We start from the raw sequence: 26702 nt of genomic DNA, 5'->3' as shown, positions 1-26702 counted from the left end.
ATCGCACTTTGTCAAATACAGTCAAATACCAATCGTTAAAGGAATCCAGTAACCAGAAGTGCCACCGTTTCCTCAATATTCGTTATTCGCAATCTTCCCCTGCTTCTCTTGCTCTTAGATGTACAAAGACCAGCCTTCGGAAAGTAAGGACATTGTGGTGTTCCAGATGAACGTAATTAAATTAATCAGCTTAGTCAGAACGAAGCAGCGCGCAGTTCTAACTTTTGGCTGCTAGTTCAGCTGGAGCGGAGTTTCACCACTTGACTATAGGCTAAGTGGAAATAAATAAAATATATAAATATCACAAGTGTGTATAATAGTTTGTAAATAATCATTTGTACATGTGTCATCAATCTCACCTCACCTACTGCGCATGCGCGCGCTTTCCAGAAGTTTTCCTACGGCCATAATACTTTTCATCATCATCATCATCATCATCATCATCAGCCTATATTTTATGTCCACTGCAGGACGAAGGCCTCTCCCTGCGATCTCCAATTACCCCTGTCTTGCGCTAGCGTATTCCAACTTGCGCCTGCAAATTTCCTAACTTCATCATCCCATCTGGTTTTCTGCCGACCTCGACTGCGCTTCCCTTCTCTTGGTATCCATTCTGTAACCCATAATACTTATAGTTCTCTGGATATATTCGATCATGTCGGGAATGCCCTACGCGATAGTTCACTTCGCATCTTCGCCAACTAGACCTTTATAGAAGCACCTATCAACAGCCCGAAAGACAGTGCATATCCAGCTACTAAACTTTCGACCAGGTTTAAAGGTTAGAGGCGTGAAAAAGTTTATTCTCTCGACGTGAACGACGTGTTTTCAAAAGCTTGCATTTAATAACATTCATCAGCTATGTGAAGCACCGCTACACATTCTTTTTGCGTGCGTGGTGGACAACATGTAAGGGCCTATATTACTGCTCTACAAAGATGCTGCGCATTAATATTCGAGCGTGACATTCCCAAATTACGATACTTTGCGTATAGAGGCGGTGCTGCTCATGTGTTTACATTTCAGTAGTTCCTTGACCGAGGATGTAATCTGTGCTCGTATTGCAATACGATGTACCACCGTGCGTTGAAACTTCCTTAACGACGTTTATTTGCCCGAAGTAACATGTTTTATGACAATGGGCAATATCACAGACGGTACGTGGCACTTCGAAGTGGTGAGCATTATCGTTGTGGTATGTTCGACTGGTCGTTTCCAAGCGCTCTGATAGTTGTGTGAAACAATAAAGCTTTGTTACACGGTTTTTGTTACAACGTGTTTGTTTTCCCAATGAAGCTGAGGCGATCGGTTTAACGACCTTTAAAATACGCAAGAATGCTCGGAAATGACCAGTCGAATGTGCATTTTAAAGGAATGCCAAATTTATATGCGTGCTCCGACCAAGTGAAGCATTGGGTATGCTTCTGTGCTTTTATTTCGCTGCAGAGAGCGTAGAAACGCTTAAGTGAACTAAATAACTGCTTCGGTCATTAACGTACGAGCACAAAGTTCATTATTGATTGCGTAAGAGCGGTTGCAATTTGTTTATGCCGCGAGCCATGCTCGCTAAAGTGCACCCGCTGTCCACGATCCTGCGGTCAAAGCGTTGCCTGTCAACAACTCCAGAAGTTTAAAAAAAACCGTCTTACCTTGCCAATAAGACCATTTGAGTTTATTTTCTACAGTCGGAGATGTGGCTAGCGCTATCGAGCACCAAATGAGTGCAGTTTACGACGGCCGAGACCGGCTGGGCGAGCATCACTTCGGATTGAGCACTCGCGTGTAATGAATGTCTGAATATTGTCTGGTATAGCCGTATTTCGTCACCGTCTCTTTCACAGATCGTTTCAAGACTTCACCGAACACAACTGATCTAAAGCAGCAGGTACATCACTGAGACCAACCTCTCCTGACCTCTCGTCTCTTCATATATATTTTCGCGTCCTTCTCAACATAACTGTGTCCGCTGTAGCACAAATGCCTCAGTGCCACGTTCCATGCCTCGTTATCTTTCGGTAAATTTTTGCAAGATGCTCTAGGAGCCGCAGCAGTCTTTCAGGAAATCAATTAAACCTACAAAACAATAATTTCTTATGCCTGCCTTTCTGCAGGGCTCATTTACGACCCGGGTCCTTAACCATGCATTCCTGCGGACAGCTCGTGTCTTTTCGAAATACATGAAGACTTAAACTTTTTTCTTAGCATCTTGTTGCACTACACAGGCACGCAACAGTTAATTTCTTTTCTGTACCACCATGATGCACCAATGAAAAAGCGTTGCAAACGATCAAAATGCTCGGCGGATTCCGTCTCTCGTACGCCTTTTGTGCACGAACGCAGCCAGAGTATACTACAAGTACCAGCGTGCACCGGGGCGGAGGTGGCTTAGCGGAACTCGAAGTGAGATCGGTCTCTTATAGGCCTATGACTGAGACCTGCAAATGAGAGGCACATTCTGCACTTGAGCGTGCGGACTGCGTAGTGCGTTCATGAGGTCCATGCTCCTGGCTTAGGCCACTGAGTATTATGCGGTTTCACAGTTTACACATTCCGTAAAGTCTTCTGGGTAAATTTACTTATTTTCTCCAGTCGTCCTCATTCTAGCGGGGAGTGACCTGCCTGCACTAAAAGATAATAATCGCTCGAGGGCGCTATAATTGCAATGAAAGAGGGCCCTAACAGCTGCCAAAGCACCGCTCAATTTTTCAGGATGGAATTAATAAAGACGTCCGATTATCGTGTGATCGTGGCACATACTTCTGTTCACGTCTCAGTGCAATAGGTATTTCGTGCTGTTTTTATTCCCTGTTCGTTCGTTATGCAATTCTCCGATCGTGAGGTAACCTCCCGGAGCTAGCTATGGTTAACAGCTGTGACTTATTCTACGCCTTTCACCTTTTATTTTGCATTCGTGATATCAAAGTAAAGCAAGTAAAAGTACGTGCAATTACTTCTCAGCCTAACAAGACACTAAAACATAACATGCCATCGCATATGAATATTGAAGACAAGCATGCACAGGAATATTGAATACAACAAAATAAAAGGACTAAAACCCACAATTTGTATTGCTGGCTTCTGGTTTTCTTTGACGGACGCATTCTGAAGGAGTTGTTTTGACATGTTCACTTTGGGCACTATAACCAGCAGCTCTGTATCTTTAACAACATAGCTAGGCCCTTCAAGGAGGGGATCTATAGCTCTGCAGTCACTCCGCGATATGTGGCACCTAACGTAACATGTTCGAAAGTATATTAATTCATTTAGTTGAAAAGCGTGGCGTTCTTTTCATTTCGCCGGACTGTTTTGCCAAAGTGCTGCCAAACATATTATTGCCCCGCAATTCATTAAAAAAAATTTTAAAATCAGCCGGTGCTTTTATAGTACTGACCTCTTTCATACTTTTCTTTCTTTTCTGTTCGGGCCGCTCACATACCTGTGAATCTAGGCAGAAATGAATATAAACGCCAGTCATAAGCAAGAATTGTTCAGCTACCCCGGAACAGCGAACATTCGATTGTCTAAAAGACGAGGCTTGCACAGGTTCTCAAGCAAATGCTGTAATTGTGTCGCCTGAGTCCACAGACATACCGCAGGTGAACTTCCCTTTGAGATGACCAAACCAACACCACCTAAACTAGCTTTAAGGGTACCTGACCGTGTCATAGAATGCGCGCTAACGATCGTGTCTACAAAGTATTACATCCCTGTGAGCCGCGGAAAGAGCTGAAATTTCAAACCAAACGCAGGTTGCCCTTCTCCTCGTGAGCGCCGAGCTGCCAGCCGGAGATTCGACGTCTATCGCGCAAGTGCGCCTACGTACATGGCAGTGCGGTGACGTTGCTCATAGTGACACCAGATTTCGAGAATTATTCAAGGCAACATCCGTTATTTAATTTGTTGCTTCAATAGACGTATTAAAATTTAGAAAAAAAAACATACAAACGGAATGTCGGCGTGTTCTTGTTTTACTTGGTAGCTTAGCAAGAGAGATTTACTTCCGTTTCATCTGCTTGTTGCCATGTCGTGTAGTCGCGCGAGCGGAGAACAAAACAATGTCATTTTCTACCATGTTCAAGCGCCTCGATCATGCTCTTTCATCTCCTCGCGCCTGCCTCAGTGCCCGTGATTGTGCCATTGACTTATTCCGCTAATCAGGTGTTCTCGTGCAGAGCGTTCAAAATCGTCAGCTACGTGAAACGCGACAAACGCAACAGCTCGCAGACGAGAACGTCACTGGAAGTGCGCCACTCAGCAAAAACGCGAGAGGGATAAAAAAAAGGAGGCGGGGCCTGTGACGTATTCGTCACGTGAACCTCTGGCTCCGGTATGGTAGAACATAGGTAAGGAATTTCGCTTACGGAGACTAGGCGGGGCGAGTGGAGGGAGTGTATATGCTGGCGGTGACGCTCGCCTCCTGAAATCATGGGTACGGGGCACTTCAAATATTTCCATGTCTGTTATGAATGAACTAATTTGAAAAATTCTTGCGGTAGAACACTCCTTGAGGGCACGTCACCCGCCGTGGTTGCTCAGTGGCTATAGTGTTGGGCTGCTGATCACGAGGTCGCGGGATCGAATCCCGGCCACGGTGGCCGCATTTCGATTTGGGCGAAATGCGAAAACACCCGTGTACTTAGATTTAGGTGCACGTTAAAGAACCCCAGGTGGTCCGAATTTCCGAAGTCCCCCACTAAGGCGTGCCTCATAATCAGATCGTGGTTTTCGCACGTAAAACCCCATAATTTAATTTTTAATTGAGGGCACGTTACAACTTCCAGCGTATAACTAAAATTTTCCTTGTGGCCTGGTGAGGGGCCCTTTAAGGCCTTGTGATCCCTCTCTCCACCACGCGCCACGCCCTGTCCTGACGCACCCGTCGCCTTGTCTGTCACGAATTGTGGCGGAATATTTCTAATAGCTGAGGCTTTTAGAAATTCTCTGGAAACAGGAAAGGCGGAAGAAGTGAAGAATTATGCGTCGTCGTTTGAAGAACTGAAAAGCAAACTGACCGGTGTAAGCAACATGAAGTTTTGGACAGGGGCCTTGAAAGACGAATGCGGTATTTATGTTTCTTCGTGTTGAGACTGCCCTGCTCCTAATGTGAAGTTTTCGGTCACAGTGCAGCCGAATATTTCTCTTAGTGTTGCAGCTTGCTTAGTGAAGCTTCTGTCTGGAACCGCAATGCCAGACAGAGTGCGCGACATTCCTTCACTATCCATGCTGCTGGAAAAGATAGAGAAACATTCGACTGTGCTGCCAGGGCTTACGACCGAACCAAGAGCAGCGGCAGTTTAGAAGCTAATGAGCAGCCTGCTGGATGAACTTTCAGAAGAATCGCCCGGTAAATGAATCAATGAATTTTGGGGTCTTACTTGCCAAAATCACAATTTGGTTATGAGGCACGCCGTAGTGGGGGACTCGGATTAATTTTGAATACCAGGGTATCTTTAACGTGCCCCCAATGCACAGGACACGGGCGTTTTTGCATTACCAAAAATGATGTCACTGTTCGCCAAAAATCCTCATTTAACTATTGTGTATCCGCACCCGGCTGGCAAAAGTCGTCGCCTCTTCTACGTCGTGGACCCGGTACACCTACTAAAGTGCATCTGAAACAATAGATCAACAAGAAGAATTCGGGCACTTGCTTCTATTACCCTGAGATATCACCCTCTGGAGTAATGCCTGATGGCCCACCGCGAATGAAAGTGGCCTTCTTTGAAGCAATCAGGAAACTGTACTTATTAGAAAAATCATCTGAGATGAAAGTTGGTTATAAACTAAACGCGAAGGCTGTAAATCCAACTTAGATGGAGCGACAAAAAATGCAATTGATTTTGGATGTCTTCAATACATTTCAGTAATGCACTCGAGACTCGAGGCATGACACTAAATATCATCCATTCTACATCAACAGTTAATTTTATAGATATCGTCGTAACCTGGTAGAAAGTTGTCAACGTAAAACGCCCTTAAAGGGTCGCTGACTCAATGACACTGTCCAGAATCCGGTCCGTTCTCTCGAAGACGAACAGTTGGATTTCCTTAACGCCGTTGTTGATTGGCATGACTTATAGGAGAGCACCAACATGACAAGTGGGTGCTTAACGAAGGAAACACACTCTGCAATTAGTCACACATGTATGCACTCGCGGAACTAACAACGTATTGTTTGGGTGAGTAGCACTTTAAGTACGCTCTTCTCGGAAAATTCCAGACGGATACACTCGAAGATCGTTTCCGCAGCGGCCGGCAGCTTGCTGGCGCGCAGTACCATATTTCTGTTCGGAAGCTATTAGGTGGTGAGAAAAAGCTCAGGCTCCAGAAGAAGCTAGCACTTCCGTGTTAAGAACATTTCGGTGACGCTGACGGACTTGTACAAGACAGTCAAGACAGCACTTGACTTATAGCGGATCCGTGATGATCAGCGATGATGACATCACCCCTGCAAAAAATGACATTGATGCTGTTCTCTATGTCATTGGCTGCTGTGCGCATGTCGCCTTAAGAAAGCTGTCTTGAAAATTATGCTGCACCACTCTTGTTCTGGAAGACAGAGACATGGAAGCAGAAGATATGCAAATGTTAAAAAATATTTCGCGAGGTGGCTTGCAATTTCCACACCCTTCTACCGTTCACATGGTACTAATTACAAAACAATTTGTTGAAAACCTACAAGTGGAAACTTTGCGAAAGACTTCCTTTCGAACATGGATCAACGGTGTGTTGTTAGATCAACGGCAAAGTCTATTCTCAGAGATTCCCTGGATATAGAGACCTGCTCGAATGGACACAAATCCGAAACTGTTATGCGCTTAATAGTGAACGCAGCGAGAACCCACTGCTGTACAATTTTTGCACAATGAGGAACGATGCGGTGCAGTATGACGTCCAGAAAAAAGCTGCTGTGCGCAAAGCAAACACATTAAAAAAGAAGAGAGGCGTGCGTGGTATAGGGACCTATTTATTAAAGGTAAATGTGCTGCTTGTGTTTGCGAACTTTTTTGGCAATATATTGGCCATTAGCCATAAAGAGCTTGTTTGACAAACTTTTTTATATGTGCTGAGGAGTAAAAAAAAATGGAGACACTATATGAGAATGGCTATTCGAAAACGTACGATTTTCTAGCTTACACGGGAAAGTATGACCAAAGAGCGCTCCGCCTGTCTCAAAGCGAGTCAATGATATTTGCGATTCCTGCTGTAAAATTACCAAACCACTCGTTCTTAGTAAGCGCTCACGCGAAATTTTAACCTTCGTTAAATTATTTCTACTGCGTGCGTCCTCCCAACGCGATAAACAGAGGCAAATGTCGGCAGTAGGCAAAGCTGCGAAGCGAGCGGCGCGGGCAAGTAGCGTGACGTCACAGTGAGCGTGGACGGGCCTTGAACCAGTCTATGTGGTGTTGACCAAACGCGCATTGCTGACAGGTGAATGACATTGCTTACTACCCTTGCGCTCATAAAACATGAGCGAGTAGCGTAGCTCTGCAATTACCGGGCACTCTCCGCAACACCGCATTCCGCATTGAAATCAATCTTTCGAAGACGTGAATCCCTTGCACAGCATGCATAGCACTGGTGTTTCTAAGAGACAGGCTGCCGCCGCGCCACGTGACCATGGGGTGGGCATGGTGTGATTGTGCCTAATAACAGAACTCACGGCGAAGCTCGGGCTGTGACGTCATCCTGTCAAAAAGTGCTGTTGCTCCGTAGCCTCATCCATGCGTAATTTTCCCCACCTTCTTTTGTCTATTCAGATTCTGAACCATCTTTCACTTTGTGCTTTCCGACCAGGATTTAACCTTCCAAAGCAGCCGACCGGCGTGAAGGAGTCAACAAATGCGTCTGCGGAAAACACACGGTCTCCGAAGGAGACGCATGCAACGACGCCGAAAATAAAAACAAGCCCCGATATCATCAGTCCCCCTCTTTTTTTTTCTTTCGTCTGTTTACTTGAATAGCCGGTCGCCACTTTTCTTGCCGGCGAATAATTATCGATGGTGCGCTCTTTGCGAGCCCCGTTAGCAGTTCGGAATAGCCCTTTCTCTTTGCCGACTATGAGGTGGACGTTGCGGGGGAGAGCGAATAGCGAGCGAATGAGGTTGGCTTACTGTACAGAGCCAGATCGAACGAGGTGGCCTGGCTGATAAAGCGCGCCGCGGTGGACATCGAAAGGCTAAGTAACCCCGCGTTCGATGCTCACGCCTGGCTGTCATTGGAGAGGAGAGATTGGCGAGAGTCCCGACAGCAGAGTAACAACGACGGAGCTTTCGAGGACTCTCCTTTGAATATAGAAATTGTGAAATAAGTGGCGGCGGATCTCTCGTCTAACGATGATAATCATCGTCTACGCCTTCATCGGAGCCGTATTGCTCGTCGTGACTGCAGTTTTGGCAGCGCACGTGGCCCGGTGCAAGACTTGGAAATACGTGAAGCACATGCCGGGACCTGACGAGACGTTCCCGATGCGCACGGTACTGCAGGTGCAGCTGAAGGCGTCTGCGATGAAAGACGTGCTGCCTCCAACTGTTGGTGAGTGTTGGTGCTCGAAACAGGGCCGTTTTTTCAGTGTGCTCGTTTGTGCGCTTTTTCCTGTCCGCCGAGCGGAAAGAAAGGTAGCGGCGGAAAGCTTTCGTTATAGATGAGGGAACGAGAATTCGCCGCCGCCTGTGACGAAGGTAGACCAATGTGTTGTCTGTTGGCTGTGTGGTCTGTCTTAGTCGCGCTGTTTGTTAACAATGAAAATCGCAAAGCAATCACGTCGACATAATGATTGCTAATATTTCTTTTATCTGTACAACCTTCTACTGTGCCATTTTGTCACGGTGCATACGTTTTTAGCCTATCGACTTTATTGATATAGAGTTAACGATGAGCACGATGAGCTAAGTATACGCAGCCAGAGGTTTAGATGAAAATTCAGATGGTAGCTGCTAGATTACAGTATTCTAATAACGTTCACTCCTACTGCTCCGGAAGACTCTTGAGCTCATCCAACGATTTCAGCTCCAGCAAGGCTTTAATTCCTAGTGACTTCCGAACAAACGGGTGACGATGAAAGAATACGATCATAATTGTTCATAAGGTATAAGTTTATTATATCAGTTATTTTGCTCGAACACGAAGATAACAGCTCATGGTTTTTATGATAGTAACAAATGAAATTTTGAGACCAAACCCACTTGTAGGCTTCTATACTAACTCAAGCGATGTACTTATGCTACCCCACACGTCTTGTCTACTATACAGCTACAAAATGTTGACAATGAAGATCTAACAAACGGCGAGAGAAATATAATACAATTCGACACAGCAAACGTCTTTTGCACTCATTTCCGCATTGGAAGCCAGAGAAAGAACTAACGTATACTACGCCTAACTAACGTGCATAACTAACATGAATGCGTTAACGTGCGTACTAGCAGCGCAACATATTGACCAAGAACAGTGGCGTAGCCAGAAATTTTTTTTAGTTAAGAGGGGACACGCACTTCACCGAGAACGGGGGAGGGGGGGGGGAGATAGTATTAAGAAATTTTGGAGAAAGGGGGTACGTGCCCCGTGTGATCCCCCCCCCCCTTCTTTTTCTACGCCCTTGCCACAGCTGCTAGCATCAAGGATTCCCATGGACTCTTCAAAGGCATGAGAGAGATCTCACAGGACGTTGATACGCGTTGCGATACTGCGGATGGCGCCATCGGAAAAAGCCAAAATCAATTCCACAAAGACTATCAGTGCCATTATATCCTTTATCCGGCGACAAAGTGATAGTGACTCAGACAACTACAATGCGTTCAAAGTGCAAAGCGATATGCCATTACGCGTGCCTTTCCAACCAGCTGCAGTACTGACACCGCAAAGTTCTCAAAGACGTCATGTTTCATACCGAGACTCGTCGGCGACCGAGACTGGCAGTTCCTCTCAAAAGTCATCGTCGATATTTTCAATCTAGCTCGACACGGCACAAGGAGATATGGGAGGAAGAAGAGCGGGAAAGACAGGGAGGTTAGCCATTATATGGACAGGCTGGCTACTGTGTGCTTGGGCCAGCGGGGGAAGAAAACTGAAGGAGATCAAATGAGGGACGAGTTAAAATAAAGAGTGAGAGACAAGCTCCACACAAGCCTGATGTAGCGCAAGATGATTGTTGAAGTCTCACTCAGTTCGCATGCCATTAAAGAGCGCAACAACGCGTTCAACGCCTTTTGTGCTGAGAACGCTCTGGACCCGCTGTACGAGAATTGTGTCTTCCGACAGCGATTGTCCAACCTATCCAGTGCGGTCAAGAGGTTTTTTTCTAGGAGCTCTGTTGCCTCTATCGAGTGAGCCACAGAACGTCTGCATTCTATTTATTTGCCTAATTATCCAATATTAATAATCAACTTCGCAAGCCGTAAATTTGGAGAAATACTTCCAATAGGAAAATTTGAGAGAGTTCTAGGAAGCATCCGATTCAGCAATATGCAAATTTGCAGCTTTTATGCAACTGTCTTTAAATCGGTCGTAAAGAAAGCCCACGAAATATGAAAATTCTCACGCCCCTACGCGCTTGCGCGCCGTGATTGCCGTGCTTTCTATCGTACCGCGTATGAAAGAACAGTGCTTTTCACCTTCTCTGCGCTGCCGCAGAGAAGGTGAAAGGGAAGCGATAATTTCAGGTTCTCCAGGGAACTTTTAGCGTCTGCTCATTTCCCTAAATAAAGTTTATTCCTCCTCCTTCAGGGAACTATCGTGAGTCAGGAGGTGCTATACGGCAGTTTGAGTGTGCAACTAAAGTAGGCTGACACCGTTCGGTAGAGAAGCCGTGATAATACCACGGCATTTTGAAAGATAACAGACGGGCACATGTATCAACGTTTACATTAGCACGATGCGTTCAATCATGCTCTGTTCATGGCCATACAGGTTGAAAGGCGCGTGTGCGATCTCACACGCCGGTGGTCCTTCTACGTCGAAAGCTGGTGTGCGATCTTGTAATGGCTCAAAAAGTGAATAATGCTGACAAGACGGTTATTCTGACCAATCACGCGAAGGCAAGGTTCGCTTTCCGAACTGTTATGAGATCGCACCCCCGGACAGATTTGCCTCAGGATGAGCGGTGGATTTACTGACGCGAAATCGCAGCATCTGCTACTCAAAGCATTTTCCTCCCCTCGCTAGAGAGAGTAAAGAAACGAAAAGGGGAAAGTATGGATGTTAACAAAGGACGTGCCCAGGTTGTCTACCCTACACTTGTGGAGGCTCTGTATTACGGCGCTGATGCGGCACGCGCTAAATTTAAGCGCTGTTTCCCATAAATGGCTCCATCTCTTATTTTCGACAGTGCAATCAGCAACTATTGCTGGCGTGAATTTCGAATCAATGCCTCCGTTACTACCCTGTCGCTTCTACAGCTACAACGCGCTAGGCAAAAATTACTGTTCATCCATATGCGGTACAATTGAGGTCGCGCGAAAAACGCGTAGTCACGTGGGCACTTTCGTATTTTGCGGGCTTTTCTTATGGCGCTACGAAAAGGCGATTGCGTAATACGCACAAACTTAATACTGCCTAATGGCAAGTTTTCTAGAACAATCAAGGACTTCACATTAAAAGTTTTTCTAAATGTAGGGCTCGCGGAGTTCCTTTTAATTTGACTGATTATCCAAGTAAAGAGAATGGGAGAAGAAATGTGTGATTTGCTTGATAATGTTACCGACAAGGTGATTTTAGTCGCATAACACACCCGAATACTTTAAACCTTCGATAAAATTAGCATAGCCACCCTGCACACATGCTCTTGATAGCGAAGACGCAGAGTCCTTGGAAAGAGCGACGAAGAACTTGCGCTCTGGCTCACACGATCGATCCGCTATATTAGTCACTATGTAGCCATCACTTCACTGTAAACTGTCACTTGCCAATGCGTTTTACAATATTCTCCCAAACTTACAATTACAATATTCTTACAATATTGTATTATAGTTACAATATTCTCCCAAACTAAGAGAGCTAATGGCGCACAGGCAGTCGTTATGTGGCCTCAGTAATGCACAGCATACTATGCGCACTCGTGGTTGTTAGGAGGTGGTACTGTTGATATGCTTGGGCGCACGAGCATGCGTTGTTATCGAGGGTCTTGTGTGATACAGGTGGCACATCAGTTGGTGGGATCTGGTCGTTATTATAGGCGCTCCGGCAGGGAAATTAGGCTCACCATGTGTTGGCAAATAGTGGCCATAAGCAGATCATGGTTATATGGCTAACTGCGTCATCGTGCGTTTTGAATATTCATGCTGTGTAGGTGGTGCACCTATTTTTGCCACCTGCGCCCTGTTTTATGCATTGGGACCAACAAGTCTTATTACTGTCAACGCGTAAGCAATGGGCAATCTTACCCGCCGTGGTTGCTCAGTGGCTATGGTGTTGGGCTGCTGAGCACGAGGTCGCGGGATCGAATCCCGGCCACGGCGGCCGCATTTCGATGGGGGTGAAATGCGAAAACACCCGTGTACTTAGATTTAGGTGCACGTTAAAGAACCCCAGGTGGTCCAAATTTTCGGAGTCCCCCACTACGGCGTGCCTCATAATCAGAACTGGTTTTGGCACGTAAAACCCCATAATTTATTAATTTAATGGGCAATCTTTTTAATGTGGTTTTATTTACTTACATTTACTGAATTTGCGTCATAGGAAAAATGAAAGTGAAGGAGGCAGCCCTGGTGATGTTAAGAACGATTAAGAAAAACGAAAGGCACAATAAATGATCACGTAAGTGGGCTGACAGCCTTTTCAACGATAATGAAATACTCACTTGTGGAAACGACTTTGAAATCAGTGTAATGCCTGATGGAAAGTTACGAACTTGTCGGGGTGGTCATATAGGCTACAGTACGAGCTTAAGCTATATTTATTCTGATGAGCTTAGGCAAAAAAATATGGGTGAGGTGAGAATCACAATGACATGCGCCGGGGTGGCTGGTGGCTTTAGCGTTGCAATGGTAAGCCCGAGACCACGGGATTCAATCCCGGCCATGTCGGCCGCATTTCGATGGGCGGCGAAATTCAAGAACGCTCATGTGCCGTGCATTGGGTGCACGGTAAATTATCCCACATGGCCAAAATTAATCCTTAGTACCCCACTACGGCGTGCCTTATAATGATATTGTTGTTTTGGCACGTTAAAGCCAGTTTCTTTTTAATTTCTAAGGCACCTACTTCCTAAGGATACCCCAGCAGAATGGTGCCCGCGCATACCTTGTGCGCCATCACAGCATTGTGTATAGTCAAGCTCTTGCTGACGGAACGCGGAACAAAGTAAAAAATTGCGTCAATAATTTTAGCAGTATCAACTAGCAATTCTAGCAGGGCGTTCAGAACTATAGTGGCATCACCGGTCTCTGGAGCGTGCTCCGTTATGCAATGTGTGCCAAAATTTAACAAAAATATGCAATTGCTACGTAGGTGGACCGAACTATGATATTGTTTGCCGTCGTTGGATAATGTCACACTATTTTTCGTATTTCGCCTAATGACATAATTAGTTATTACTTAAATAAGTTTACAAATATTGTATTCAGAGCAAATGTGCCAATGAGAAAATTGTAGACCACCCAATTCGCGATCCTGCTTTCTCTTGCTCAATACGGGCCGCATACAAGTATTTTTTTTCAACGCTAAAGAAAACACGCGAAACACACAAAAAAAGCAATTTTTTAGGTTTCGCGTGTTTCGTGTACCCTCCACCGCACCCAAACCTCGGCAAAGAAGAAAGCGTGGTCCTCAGACGCCTACAAAGTAATACCTACACACACGGCACTATAATGCACCGCCTCTACCCGACATCCCACAGCTACCTCTGCCCACTATGCAACGTCCCCGACACCCTGGCACACTTGCTGTTGGAATGCCCGTGGCATGAAGACAGCGAAATGCAGCCGGAAATGGACGCTAACAGAGCACCACAAGCAAACGAAGACCACCTGTTTGAAACGTGGGAGGCCAAGCTCACCCTCGGGGACCTGGAAGACCAACGACAACTCGTCGCCAGGGCCAAGAGGGCAGCCAAAGCCAGAGGGTTCCTGGACTAAGGAACCTTCCCACCTCAGGGTGATACCGGGCCTCGCTCGGGACACTGTTTCAATAATAAACGTTTCTCTCTCTCTCTCTCGCGGGCTTTCTGTCCCTCGACCTGGCACTTGCACATTTTTTTCTTTTAATTTTGGCGCAAGTTACGACGGATACGTGAAAAATAAATTCACAGTTCCGTGTTTTCTCCATGGCGCCTTGTTACAAATCGTCATGACTCTCGGTAACGTTAGCAAATGCGCAGCCTATAAAGCTGTGTAAGCCGATATTTTTATTTCTTTTTTTTTCAATGCAACGACAGAAAGGAAGCAGTGCAAGCACAGTGTTGTCAATGTTTCCTTTCTGTTCTTGCGTTTGTCTCCCGGAGCTTAGCAAAAATGTTCCACTAACCATAGAAAACCTACTCTTTGTTCCTTCTATCCTGGCGTTTTTTATAATTTCAGTGTACATGCAGTCACGTTTTGCGTTAACTCTGAAGTATCAAAAGGAGGGATTCTTCGCCTTTTACCTTGGCACAAGACCATTAATCACAGTATACAAGGCAGAGTACGTCGAGGTAAGTTTCTTTGAAGGCTTTCATTTTTAATAATTACAAATATCACCTAAAGTTAGAACGCTGCAGTTGCCTGAAATATTAGAAGAGAACCTTCCTTTCCATTTTTTTCCGAAATTGAACAGACAAATTGGATGAAGCAAAGAACACGGTAGATTACTGAACTAACTAAATTTTTAATGATGTTGAACCATTATGCCTGGTATTCAGAAAAGAATAAAAAACAATGAAAGGTTATCCAAAATTTCTGAACTCTACTCTCGCTCCCGTTAAACCGTGCTGATGAAATGTTCGTTTTTTTTTCCTTCTCAATGTGACCGATAAAGCACTGACACGATTGGCACTGTTTTCTATGATGACGAATGCTTCTAATATGTCATGTGCTGTTTCAGCTACCTCGATAGAGGCATCTGCGTGTCCGATTTATAGCATAAAACCTGTCGTATTTTGCAATTCAATTGTCTGCTGAAATATAGTAAAATATGAGCCAACTACCTCAACTGCTAACCATCTTCGTTTCTATGTCGAACATTGTTACATGCGATCTTCGCACCAGCGAGGTGCAGACCACACGTTGTAATTTATTTTACAAGCATTTTTGAACACATTGATCAAACCAATGAGTGCAAGTGCACGGCCAGGAACATAGCAATAAAGCACCCAATAATTTTTTAATCACCTCCACAACCTAGACAATCATATTCGGTGCTGTTACCGAACACTTTGCGAATATATGAGCCATCGCGCTCATTGGGATACCTGGGTAAATGACCAGATCGGCACAGTGATTTGCTGACTTGAAACGTTATTGCATGCGGGTAAGCTGCTGCTGCTTGGCGAATGCATTAGGCCAGAGAAGAAGAGGGATCTTTTTTACGAACATAATAAAGGCAGCAGACAGACACAAGTTTGATGAAATCCTTATCTAACGTGAGCATTTATAGTGAGTAGATGTGGAAGTAGTGAAATGTTAACCTCACGTCCTGATATTAAAATTGTTTAACCTTCTGCTAGTCATTTGTGAAATTCAGCTTTGGGTCATTCAGACAAAACAAAATTCAGTACGTTAAGAGTGAGTCAAATGTAGTCTGGTTGGAATCCTGGTTTTGTACTTAAACCGAATAATTGTTCACGCAACAGAAACTTCTGACTCATGCTGGATAACTTGTGTCGAATTGCCATGTCTACAGCAGTGGGGTTAGCTTAGAAACGACAGAAACCGACAAACAAAACCACTAGTGGTCTTCCAACAATACTAGATGTTATCATCTCAAGTAAATATTGCAACTCCACTCACAAATATCAACTTTCACACTGTTAAATGTGGCAATGGATGATACAGGCCGGTTACACCTAAACTAAGACCTGTTTGTTCCGGGCTGTTTGCCCACTAGAAATATACGAGCTAGTTTGAAATGCACATCTTGCACCCATTATCAACCAACACCCAGGTCAATTCAGATGCATTGACTGCATGTCTGAAGATTCCATTCGGTTGCTTGAAAATGACAATTCTTTCGGATGGGCCCATAGCTTGATTTTACCCTGTAAAGTTTTTTTCCCTCATATCTGACGTATCGCTTTTATTGTTCCAGCCGAGATGCGCTCATTTGGCTTTTCTTGTGTCTGTGACGCGTTGCTCCATACTGTTAATAATGTAGTTTAAATGATGACTTATTTTCTTCCCATGACCAAAAGAGTGATCAATTCAAAGGCATGGCAAGCTGAGGCACAAAGAAATTCAAAGCAGTACTTTCAGTCCAATATTCTGCTTTTTCAGACGTTTTTGACTAATCGCAACACGCAATCAAAGTCTTTTCATTACGGGCTCCTTCATCCGTGGCTGGGAACTGGACTTTTGACGAGGTATGTGGCTGCATCTGGTGCGCATAGGGTTTATGGCACAACTGAAATAATAGCCTTTTTTGCAGAGCCAGCTACAACACATATTGCCATTGTTTATAGTACCACGCGTCATCATTTTAGTCATAACTACCTAAATAAATTTTGAATAATTGTAGTGAGACAACGTACTCATTGAGTATGAACAAAGTCCAACTTTAGTTCAAAAGCGTTATTCGCCTAATATACGGGTGTTTAACTACTTAAGACACACAAGAATATTACCTGTGAAAATGTAAACTATCTTTCGTTTTTGGCATTGGTAGTTTCTAGTAAGAATAAAACTTGTAACCGAGCGCAAAATGCCATCAAATAATAGGTTGGTGATTGAACATACCTGACCCTAAGTGTAAAGGTGCTTAATATCGAGTAAATGCTTGAACCTTTATTCCGTTGTGTAATTAGGGAAAAATCACATCATCTCACCCTACGGGCAGCCATGGTGGGATGTGAAAGCATCGCGGGGGGTGCGCATCGAGTTTCCGTTTCGTTTCACTTGGCAACACAACCCAATGAAAGAGTGAGAGAATGTATTGAGAAGAGAGGAGACGTCTGTACGGGGTTGTTGCGTCTTTATTTAGAGATCGTACGTGATTCCTAGCGTCGGTGCGCGCGGTATCTGGTTCATGGCGTTTCGCACATCGTTGCACAGAGAGAGAATGACGGAAGCACAGCGAACGCATGCTTTATACTGCGCCGCGACACTTGCGCCGCCTACCGGCGTACCCTTAGAGAAAGAGTGAGAGAGAGAGTTATATGCAATGATTTGCTGCGCCGCACCTGTGGCGGAGAGGGGAGGATGCGAGCGCACACCTGCGTAGGAGATGAGAATGAGGGAGAGTTGCGCATGCGCAGTATGGGTGCTGACGCCGCAGAACGGACACTGCCCCGAGCATAAGATGCTCTCGCATCTAAAAGAGCATTCATCTCTATAAAGCTGATGCTTAATTTTCTGATAATTGAGCAGAGCATCAAGGTCTTTGTAACTTTCGATTCAGCATAACTTGCACAGCGTTTATGCGCATCCGCCATTTGTTGGCGTTCAAAGTTCCTGCTATTGCGATCCAAATCCTGCATGATGATGATAACAACTAATGGCATCTCCTCTAAATCGCGGCGGCGACTAGTAACCTAACCTAAACGCGTGGCGGTCCCATAGTCGCGCCACCTTTCGGGGCAAACTGCAACTACTCTGACATAAAAAAAAGAAATGTTATTAAAATTTTGTCTTTTCGTGCATTTTTGTGAAACCCGAATCGCGGTACTGCCTGTACTTTTCAAATTAGTGAGCATTTACTAGTTCTGTTGTTTTTTTTTTTTTTTTGATCTCGTTGTATATGGCCCGTGTACTTTTAGGGTTTACGGAACGCCTGAAAACAAATTGTCCAGGTGTGATGACTGAAGTAGGGAAACGTGACCTTGGCGACAACACTTCCGCGAACGTTGTCCGTACCGATGACCTTTTAAGCGTTCATTTTCACTTTTAGTGGAAGAATGAGGGACACAATATTGAAAACAAGCTTAGGCCATAAGCCCGTAGATGGTTATGCTGTTACTGCGCTGCCTGCGGCACCGGTCTGACATTGTTGTGCCTTTTTGCAGCGCGGGACCAAAATGGAAAAGCCGCAGACGAATGTTGACGCCAGCTTTCCACTTCAAGATTCTTGAGGACTTTGTAGCTCCAATGAATAAGATGGCCAGGCGCACAGCCGCCCGAATCGATGACCAATTCAAGGAGCCCTGGATTGACACGGTACCTATGGCAGCTGCATGCGCCTTGGATGTCTTGCTCGGTATGGAGATTGCTATGAAACTTTCCAACGACCACATGGTTAAAAAGAATGCATCCTGAGCTTTACTGTGAAGCATTGACAGAGTACACATTTAACACTAGTAGCTCTTGCACGTGAAAGTATGACGGGGATCACTGGGTGTACGGCCGCTAAGCAGGCTGCATCCGGTGGTCCTGCGTTCTTGTTTGAATCACGCCAGTGTCGCACAGATTGGCGAATAAAGAAACAGATGGAACGGTTATACTTTGTTGTAATTAATTTGCACATGTTCTTCACATAAATTCTGCTCATAGTACCAGCGTACCCAATATTACCGCTGCCGATTTCTACTGTGTGTAACGTGGAAGAAAAAACAGCTTCATTTGCCTGATATTCAGTGTTCCCTACTGGAATACGCGAAGGTAATAGTGCTGCACTTCAGAACCAAAGATCAATATTATTGCGCTTTAGCACAGTGATTCCGCGCCATATACTATCGTCACTGATGTGGTGCCGTTAAAGGTCATGTTATATCGGAATATTCACAGGACAGAATGTGCCCTAACCAAACATCGGTTGACTTCAACATGACTTTTACCGGCAATTTTTCTTCAACCAATATTTCTTAGAATCCAACTCGCCGAAAGCGATCTGGATGCAAGCTAGGGTAAAAATGGCCGTTTTTGCCGTTTTGGTCATTTCAACACTTCCATGCGGTTTCGTCTCTGTAGTCCCTTAAGCCCCGTTTTGCATATGTGTTACACTATTAGCAAATATGAAATCTGCCGGGACTCTCTTGGGTCGTGTATAGGACGCTCATGATTTCAACTTTATAGGCAGCTCAACATAATGACTTTGCTGCGGCAGCACACAGAGGAATATTTGTAACTTACGTTTTCTATAGCATTTACTTTGGCAGTCTAAGGCACGAGTATTTTTGAATGACAGCTTCCCATCAGATTCAGTGGCCCAATGACGGTTAGTGCCACTTTAGCATCATTCGAAACAAGATTTTGTGAAAGGGAGGTGTGGTAAGAGCAAGTCTAACACCACGCCGCGCAGCGCAATTATATCTGATTATCACCAGCGAGCTCGCGAAAGAAGACCATCGCTCTTTCAGCTCTGTCGCCTCGCCACTGACCGCTATTGGCATCACATGTGGTCCTCTGTTAGCTGTTTATATATTCTGCTGACGTAGACTGGTGTTGCAAGAGACGTTGGTACTTAAAAAGAAATATAAAATAACTTTAGACCCCACAACATGACCCCAATGGTGAGTGCGCTCTCTATGCCTACGAAAGCCGGACGGTTTCAAACTTTCCTTATGTGTGTGTTCTGCCAAAGGGAGCAGCCACAATTACTGCGCCTTGTTGGATGCCTTAGGCAGCTAGCTGCAAATTATGAACGATGGCCTTAGGCAGTGGCTATAGGCTGAGAACCGAAGGTGTCCATTTTCGCCACAGGTGCCGCACCACACAAAATGCCGCTGCGGCCGTCCGTTAAGTCAGAAGCTCCTATAATAGCGGCCTACCCATGTGGCAAAGTTAGCATTTCGCAAGTTAGCTGTTTAGAATAAGACCGGCGTTGTGTCCTTGAATGTGATTCATGCTGTCTCAGAAAACGGCGCAGAGAAGTGCCAGAAGCCACCGCTGCCTGCGCTGATGTAATAAACTAAAAGCAACATGTCGTGCTTTTTACTGATCGACCAGCAAACATTATCGTCTCTGTCATTTAAAGGTTATCTATAGTGTATTTTCTCAGCGGTATCTTATGTGCGTCTGTATGTCACTTAACGGGTCTGTAAAGCGATGTCGAGTTCTTGGACTCTTCCCCTGAATCCAATCATTTTATGAAAGCCTCCGATTTGTTGATGAAAATATATTTTATTAATATATATTTCACGTAGCCTAACAGTTATATCTTCTGACTTCATTTTCACATTTTACAGTTGCTCTTTTAGGTGCGTATAGATTCTCACGGCATGTCTTACACAACTATAGCCTTACAAGTTCTATCAGTACTTGTGGCGCCGTTATTCTTGAAGCTCTAGCTATGATGGACGATTCGGAAGGGAAATAAAAAAATACCCTCACGCAATGTTAAAAGAACGAATTGCATGTACTTTTGCCCACCATCTTGCTTGGTGTTCAATATTAAGTTTCTGCATAATAAAGAGGTTCTGCAATGAACTAATGCACAAGAATTTGGGGAAAGACTTCTTTCTCTCATTTTTCTTGAACTTTTCAGATACCATAATGGGTGTCTCGAACTCTAAGATTGACAGCGAATGTCAGCGCTACGTGAAAAACGTGAAATCGTAAGAATTTTTTTCACCCTTATATTCGCACATCACATCTCTATTACATTTGATATCAGCGAATCTTAGCGATAGTACGACAAGCATAGGACATGTCTTCCGCTGTTCTCGTAAAAGTACTTCAAGTGTCTCGATGCTAGGTGCAAGTCAGCGCAGAGGTGATTTTTCCTTTAATTAACGCATACTGCCAATCGCACCCGAGATTTTTGCAGGAAGGGCACAATAAAAATTGATCATGACACAATAGAATCCGTAAAAGCAAATACAATACAATGTAGAGTAGTATAAGTGTAGAACAAGTAAGTAAGCCTAATTTTACAGCTACAATATTAATGCCCAGGTATGCTTAATGTGCACGTAACTTTCCGACAATTCGGTCGTCGGAAAATTTTTATCCCTTCCAATTAGTATCAGCATATCCACAAGATTAACATTTTGTTCTGTGTTCCAGTGTGGCGGAGCAAACAATAAAACGGTCGCAGGCTCCGTGGCTTGCACTAGATTGCCTGTACTACAGAACAGAAGACGGAAGACAATATCAAAAGAACGTGTCTCAGATTCACGCCTTCACAAAAAAGGTAAAACACGAAAAATTATATCTGAAGTTGATATATCTATGTGTAATTTATATAGTGCAAGCTTTTTAGTTTCTTCGTCTGTATAGGGCACCCGATGGAACTTTACAGAATAGAGAGGCAAGAAAACAAAGACACGCCGGACAGTTACCCAGACAAACGTCCGGTTGGAAACTTCGCTTAGGGAAGGGGGATAAACAAATGGGAAAAAAGAGAAAAATCTTGCGTCTACAGTAAAAGCCATGTCCACAGTTTGACTAGAAGCGGTCTCCTCTCATGTCTGTTGATTTCACAAAATATCATTATGTACCACTCGTAGCATTCTTGAGAGACGGTTAAAAAGTGAACTCGGCATACAGGGCAAGGTTATCGTAGTGTTGTTTATTATGTGTGCCTATTAGTTAGCCGGAAATAATTCACCACCGAATATTATTCTTTTCCTAAGCGGAGAAAGAAAGCAACATGTGTCCTGCATAGATAAAAAATGTGGCCTCGAATATCAACGCTGGTAATCGCGCGAGGCCGTGATTATGGTATGTTTAGGTAATTAAACATTTGTTTTAAGTATGCGAGACGGCGTCATTGCTTTTGGTGGCGGAGGTAGGATGCGTATAACGTGAAAGCTCGCGACTTGAACGCAACTTCATTGCAAGTCAGTAAGTGTCAAGTGTCTTCATAGAGGCTTATACAATGCCGAGCCTGCCTACGACCAGTTACCAAAAAGAATTGTAAAAAAGTTTCTACGTGGTCGGCCTGGTGGCACATTGGAAGAAACATTAGAGGGCTCGGCTAGTGATTTCGGAGGATCACGATTCTGTGGCGCTCTCGAAAACGTATCGTTTGTGTCCATGCCTGCAGCTGTATCTTAAGAAAACATGTGATGAATGTTTTAAGCAAAACTTTTAAACTTCCAAGTTCTCTTGGTTATAGTTTCGCGGATGTTGGGAACACTGGTTGTTAAGAAAAAAATGCACGTTAGAAAAAAATGCAACTCGAAACGATTACATTTTTTACTTGAGTGCAACTGCATTCTAGCTACCTGGGTCACCTTAAAAAAGTGAGTTGGCTCCCGTGCAGACAACGAATCTGTAATTCATGTGTTAAGTTTTCACTACGACGACTTTCAAAATAATACGTGTAGCGGGAATAATCCTTGGATTTTTTTCCAGAACATTGTACATGACTGTATAGAGAGATTTGTCCCCAAGGTTACAAAGAAACCTGGGCGCTAAAGTCATTGGATGAGTCGAGATACTCTACATTTAAAGTTTAAACTCAAACGGCTAGAAAAGAAAAAAAAACTCCGTGAAACGGAATTTTCAGGAAGTTAACAGAACAACTGATGAGGTTTCAGGGTAGCTTAAAGTGTGAATTGCGCGATAAGGAAAAATACTTTAGTGTGTCACTACCCGCTTCCACAAGCCCCTCTATTAAAAATTTTTTGGAAACGAATTCAACAGCATTCTTATCCTAGCGATGTGTTCCTCATAGTTGGGAAATGTGCGAGTGACGACGATGTAACGATTTCTTCTTTCAATAGCTATTTCATAAGTGTTTTCACTGAGGACAATGGATGTTTGACGGAACCTAATTTGTCCATATACCTTTGGATACCTGATCTTGAAATTGCCTGTACATGGTATTTTAAATCTATTCTTAGAAATCTTGATATTAGAAATTCTCGAGGACCTGACGAGGTACCTAACGTCTTTCTGAAGCTGTACGCGGAATGGTGCTCAAACTACGTTCATAGGTTATTCGCGAGGTCTTTGAGGGAAGGTGTGATACCGGACGACTGGAGAACTGCCAGAATCAAACCCGTTCATAAATCGGGAGATAAGAAGTGCATTAAAAATTACCGCCCCATATTATTAACTTCTAATGCATGCGAAATTCGGGGACATATTGTACATAAGCATGTAACTGATTTTCTAGAAAAAAAAATAAAGTATTAGCAAAAGTGCAACATAATTTCCGACAAGGGTATTTCACTACCACGCCGTTAGAGTAATACTGCACTTCACGAAAGCTTTAAATAAAGGAAGGCAGATTGATGTAATCGTCATAGATTTTAGAAAGGCTTTCGACAAAGTGTCGCACAAGACATTAATTCATAAATTAAGCTAGATAACCAAACTGAAATGTTGTTAAATTGGATCGAGGCTTATCTTTTAAATCGCTATCAGTTTGTTTTGTTAGATCCGGTTTCGTCCATTCATGTCGCGGTTGGTTCTGGCGTTTCCCAGGGGTTCATTCTCGGGCCCTTGCATTTTTTCTGCTTTTTATAAATGACATTGCTAAATATATTTCTGTTAACATTAGATTGTATGCTGATGATTGTGTGCTTTATGAATCAGTTAACTCTGTACAGGACTCAACCAGGTTAAATACTAATTTCGCAAAAAATATTTCTGTGTGTGAGCAGTGCCAAATGCCCACCATTTTCGAAAAAAAAAAAGACTGTTTATATGAGAGTTACCCATAAGAAAAAAACCCCTGTTGCTTAATTATTCTTCTACGAACCAAGTTCTTTCTCAAGCAGAGCAGCATAAATATTTAGGACTGTTGATTACTAACAAACTCTCTTGGAATAGACATATAGACAGTGTTGAAGCTAATACCTTACGCAAGTTATTCTTTTTTAGGCGAACGGTGAAGCTAGCTACACCCCACGTGCGTGCACTTGCCTACAATGCGATTATCCGCCATATGCTAGAATCATCATCATCATCATCATCATGATCAAGCCTAATTTTAAATCTACTGCAGCACGAACGGGTCTCCCTGCGGTCTCCAATTACCCCTGTTTTGCGCTAGTTGGTTCCAACTTGCGCCTGCATATTTTCTAACTTCATCACCCCAACTAGTCTTCTACCGTCCTCGACTGCGCTATGCTAGAATATGCTGTAATAATTTCGGACCCGTTCGCAAAAGCCAACATTAAAAAATCTGAAAGAATACATAAAAAGGCTCTTAGATTAATGGTCGCAGTTCTATGAGCGTGTTAAAAAAGTTGTTCTCCCCCAGTTAGTCAGTCAGAGAAATAGGGTTTGCAGTCTTAAATTCTCTATCAATTAGTCAATGGTAATTACAACATTGACACTTCAGCTATTTTAACTTCTACTGGTTACTCTACATAGAGTCGACACACTCTGATAATTATGCCCTTAACCCAAAGAATCAATAGTCTCGAATAGCCTTTCTTTCCACGAACTGTCACCGATTGGAATAACCTTATTAACGATATTGTGAGCCAAAACTTCTTCTTCGAGGCGCATCTAATTTGAAGTGCGTGTGAATCATCCTGCACATTGACATACTGTTTCTTTTTGTATGACCTTTATTGTTTCCATGATATCTTTTATCGCTCTTCTATAGTATCGATACCGAGATCGTAGTATCTGTAAACAATAAAAAAAAGATAGCGGAGGGGGAGGGGGGTTGTTGCCATACGGCGGCACCGCGAAAACAGGCGTTCTCAGAAAACCGATAAATATAGTTTTTTAATCGCAGAACACGCCTTCATTGCACCACAAGGAAGAAGGACATATGAAACACGTAAGAGTTAAAGTTGCCAGCAGGTATACAAGAATAGGCTCAGGACTACGCATAGTAGGCAATGTGACAAGTACTCCACGTTGTTACAAGAACATAAATAAATTAAATCCTTAAATAGCCCAGTCGCGGTATCGTTGTTAATGAGATCAGCTGTTCTGATACCATTAGGTCTAGATGCCACTGAGCAGCGAAAGTGTATTGCTTTCTCTCTACCAGGTGGCATCACAGGAATGAGCGTTTTCATTCGTTGGCGATGTGAAACGCTCAGAACGCTTTAGTTTCATACCATTTCATTTAATTCTGAAAGTGCCCAAGAACAGCTCTATGCCTTAATATTGGTGCACTTGTGTTACACACAGAACAGAAAACAAAGAACAACAAACAAAACAGAAAACCTGATAGAACAGTGGTAAAATGCAACAAAAAATTTAATTACGTCAATGACAGAAGTCAGATAATGAGCAAGTACAAGAGCTGAAAGATCAACATCAAAACGTAAGGTGTTTTGTTGTGTCACAAGACGTGTTATAGCGTTAGAGGTGCAAAAGGAGTTTACGTAGAAAATGCTGGAATTACGCAAGTTTGGGCGAGGCACGCAGAACGTTACAGCCGACAGTAACCGCGTACATGAAAAGAGGTTATGAATTAGTTTATACAAGAATAAGTAATCACAATGTTTTCGCCTTATTTCTAGGGGTGTAATATAAAACATGTGCAGTACACGCTCACAGGCTTATAAAATACACGGCGTCTCAGAAATCGATCGTACAGGATACGAATGAAATGGCACTGAACACATCCAATTTTAGCCACATTGGTCAAATGAATACAGTTCCATACAACCGAACTAAACTCTAGCTTGGTGCGTACCAAAGAAGAATACAATAGAACAACGTAGTTGACAGTTGTAAACTTTTTGTCATTTCTGATATGAGACCTAACTTTCTGTAGGATGCAATAACAATGCTTGAAACATGTTCTAAAATTAGTCGGCAGTCAACCAATATTCCTAAGTCGCGCGTACAACTCGCTCTCTTCAAAGGAATATTATCAAGTGAGTATTCGTATGATAAAGTGGTCATTTTGCGACTAAAGTAAACAACAAGTGCCTTAGTTGGGTTAATACGCAAAAAGTTAGAAGCACACCACCCCGCAACAGAATTCACATCTTCCTGTAATATTTCACAATCCTGCGCTGATTCTATTTCACGGTAAAGCTTAATATCATCAGCGTACAAAAGGAGACGAATGACGCTAACATTCGTCAAGATTATTAACAAAGATATTGAAAAATAATGAGCGTAAGATAGACCCTTGCGGAACACCGGAAGTTGATTCATCAGACAAAGAGTATTGAGCACCAACGCGAAATTTAATTTAACCGAGTGGACAGGTAGTCTTTAATTAGCGTGCACAGGCTGATACTAACGCCATAACTCAAAAAGTTTATAGATAAGAAGGACATGAGAAAGAACATCAAATGCTTTTGACAGGTGGAAGTATACTGTGTATAACTGTCTCCTATTAGCAACAGCGGGTCCCGCTGCATCAAGAAAAGATACAAGGTTTGTTTCTACACACCTGCCTTGAACAAAGCCACGTTGGCATATACTAATCTTATGGTTAAAGAAAAACGACAGATGTGTAAACATAGCGATTTCAAACTCTTCTGCAAACGGAGACAAGAGGAACACGGGGGCGATAATTTTTTCTTGTCGCTCACGCTGCCACTTTTATGAATTGGCACAACTACTGCATTCTTTCAACAAGAAGGGAATGCACTCGTATGCAAAGCAAGATTTAAAATGTGCGTAAGGAGAGGAACAAAAATAGAAGAGGAATTCTTTATTCTTGATCGCGTAATAAATTTATTGGTACGCTCAAACATGGTATGCGATGTCGGCATGCGGCTGCGGTATACGGCGGTTCCTCGAAGAGGTGGCGCATGCTAG

At 43.6% G+C, this 26702-nt stretch overlaps 1 protein-coding gene across 1 annotated transcript in view; it reads left to right on the top strand.

The window, feature by feature from the left end:
- Positions 1–8130: 8130 nt before the first annotated feature.
- LOC119436672 (cytochrome P450 4V2) overlaps positions 8131–26702 on the top strand; it is a 30568-nt gene continuing 11996 nt past the window's right edge. The window contains exons 1-6 of the mRNA XM_037703634.2: positions 8131–8538; positions 14517–14629; positions 16407–16492; positions 18131–18321; positions 20548–20617; positions 21069–21195. Coding sequence (XP_037559562.1) covers positions 8340–8538; positions 14517–14629; positions 16407–16492; positions 18131–18321; positions 20548–20617; positions 21069–21195 — 786 coding nt within the window. The 5' untranslated portion in view covers positions 8131–8339. The remainder of the gene's footprint in view (positions 8539–14516; positions 14630–16406; positions 16493–18130; positions 18322–20547; positions 20618–21068; positions 21196–26702) is intronic.

The sequence above is a fragment of the Dermacentor silvarum genome, chromosome 1 (genome assembly GCF_013339745.2).
Source record: "Dermacentor silvarum isolate Dsil-2018 chromosome 1, BIME_Dsil_1.4, whole genome shotgun sequence".
Classification (NCBI taxonomy): domain Eukaryota; kingdom Metazoa; phylum Arthropoda; class Arachnida; order Ixodida; family Ixodidae; genus Dermacentor; species Dermacentor silvarum.
Note: the sequence above shows the minus strand (reverse complement) of the source record. Positions and strands in the feature narration are given on the sequence as shown.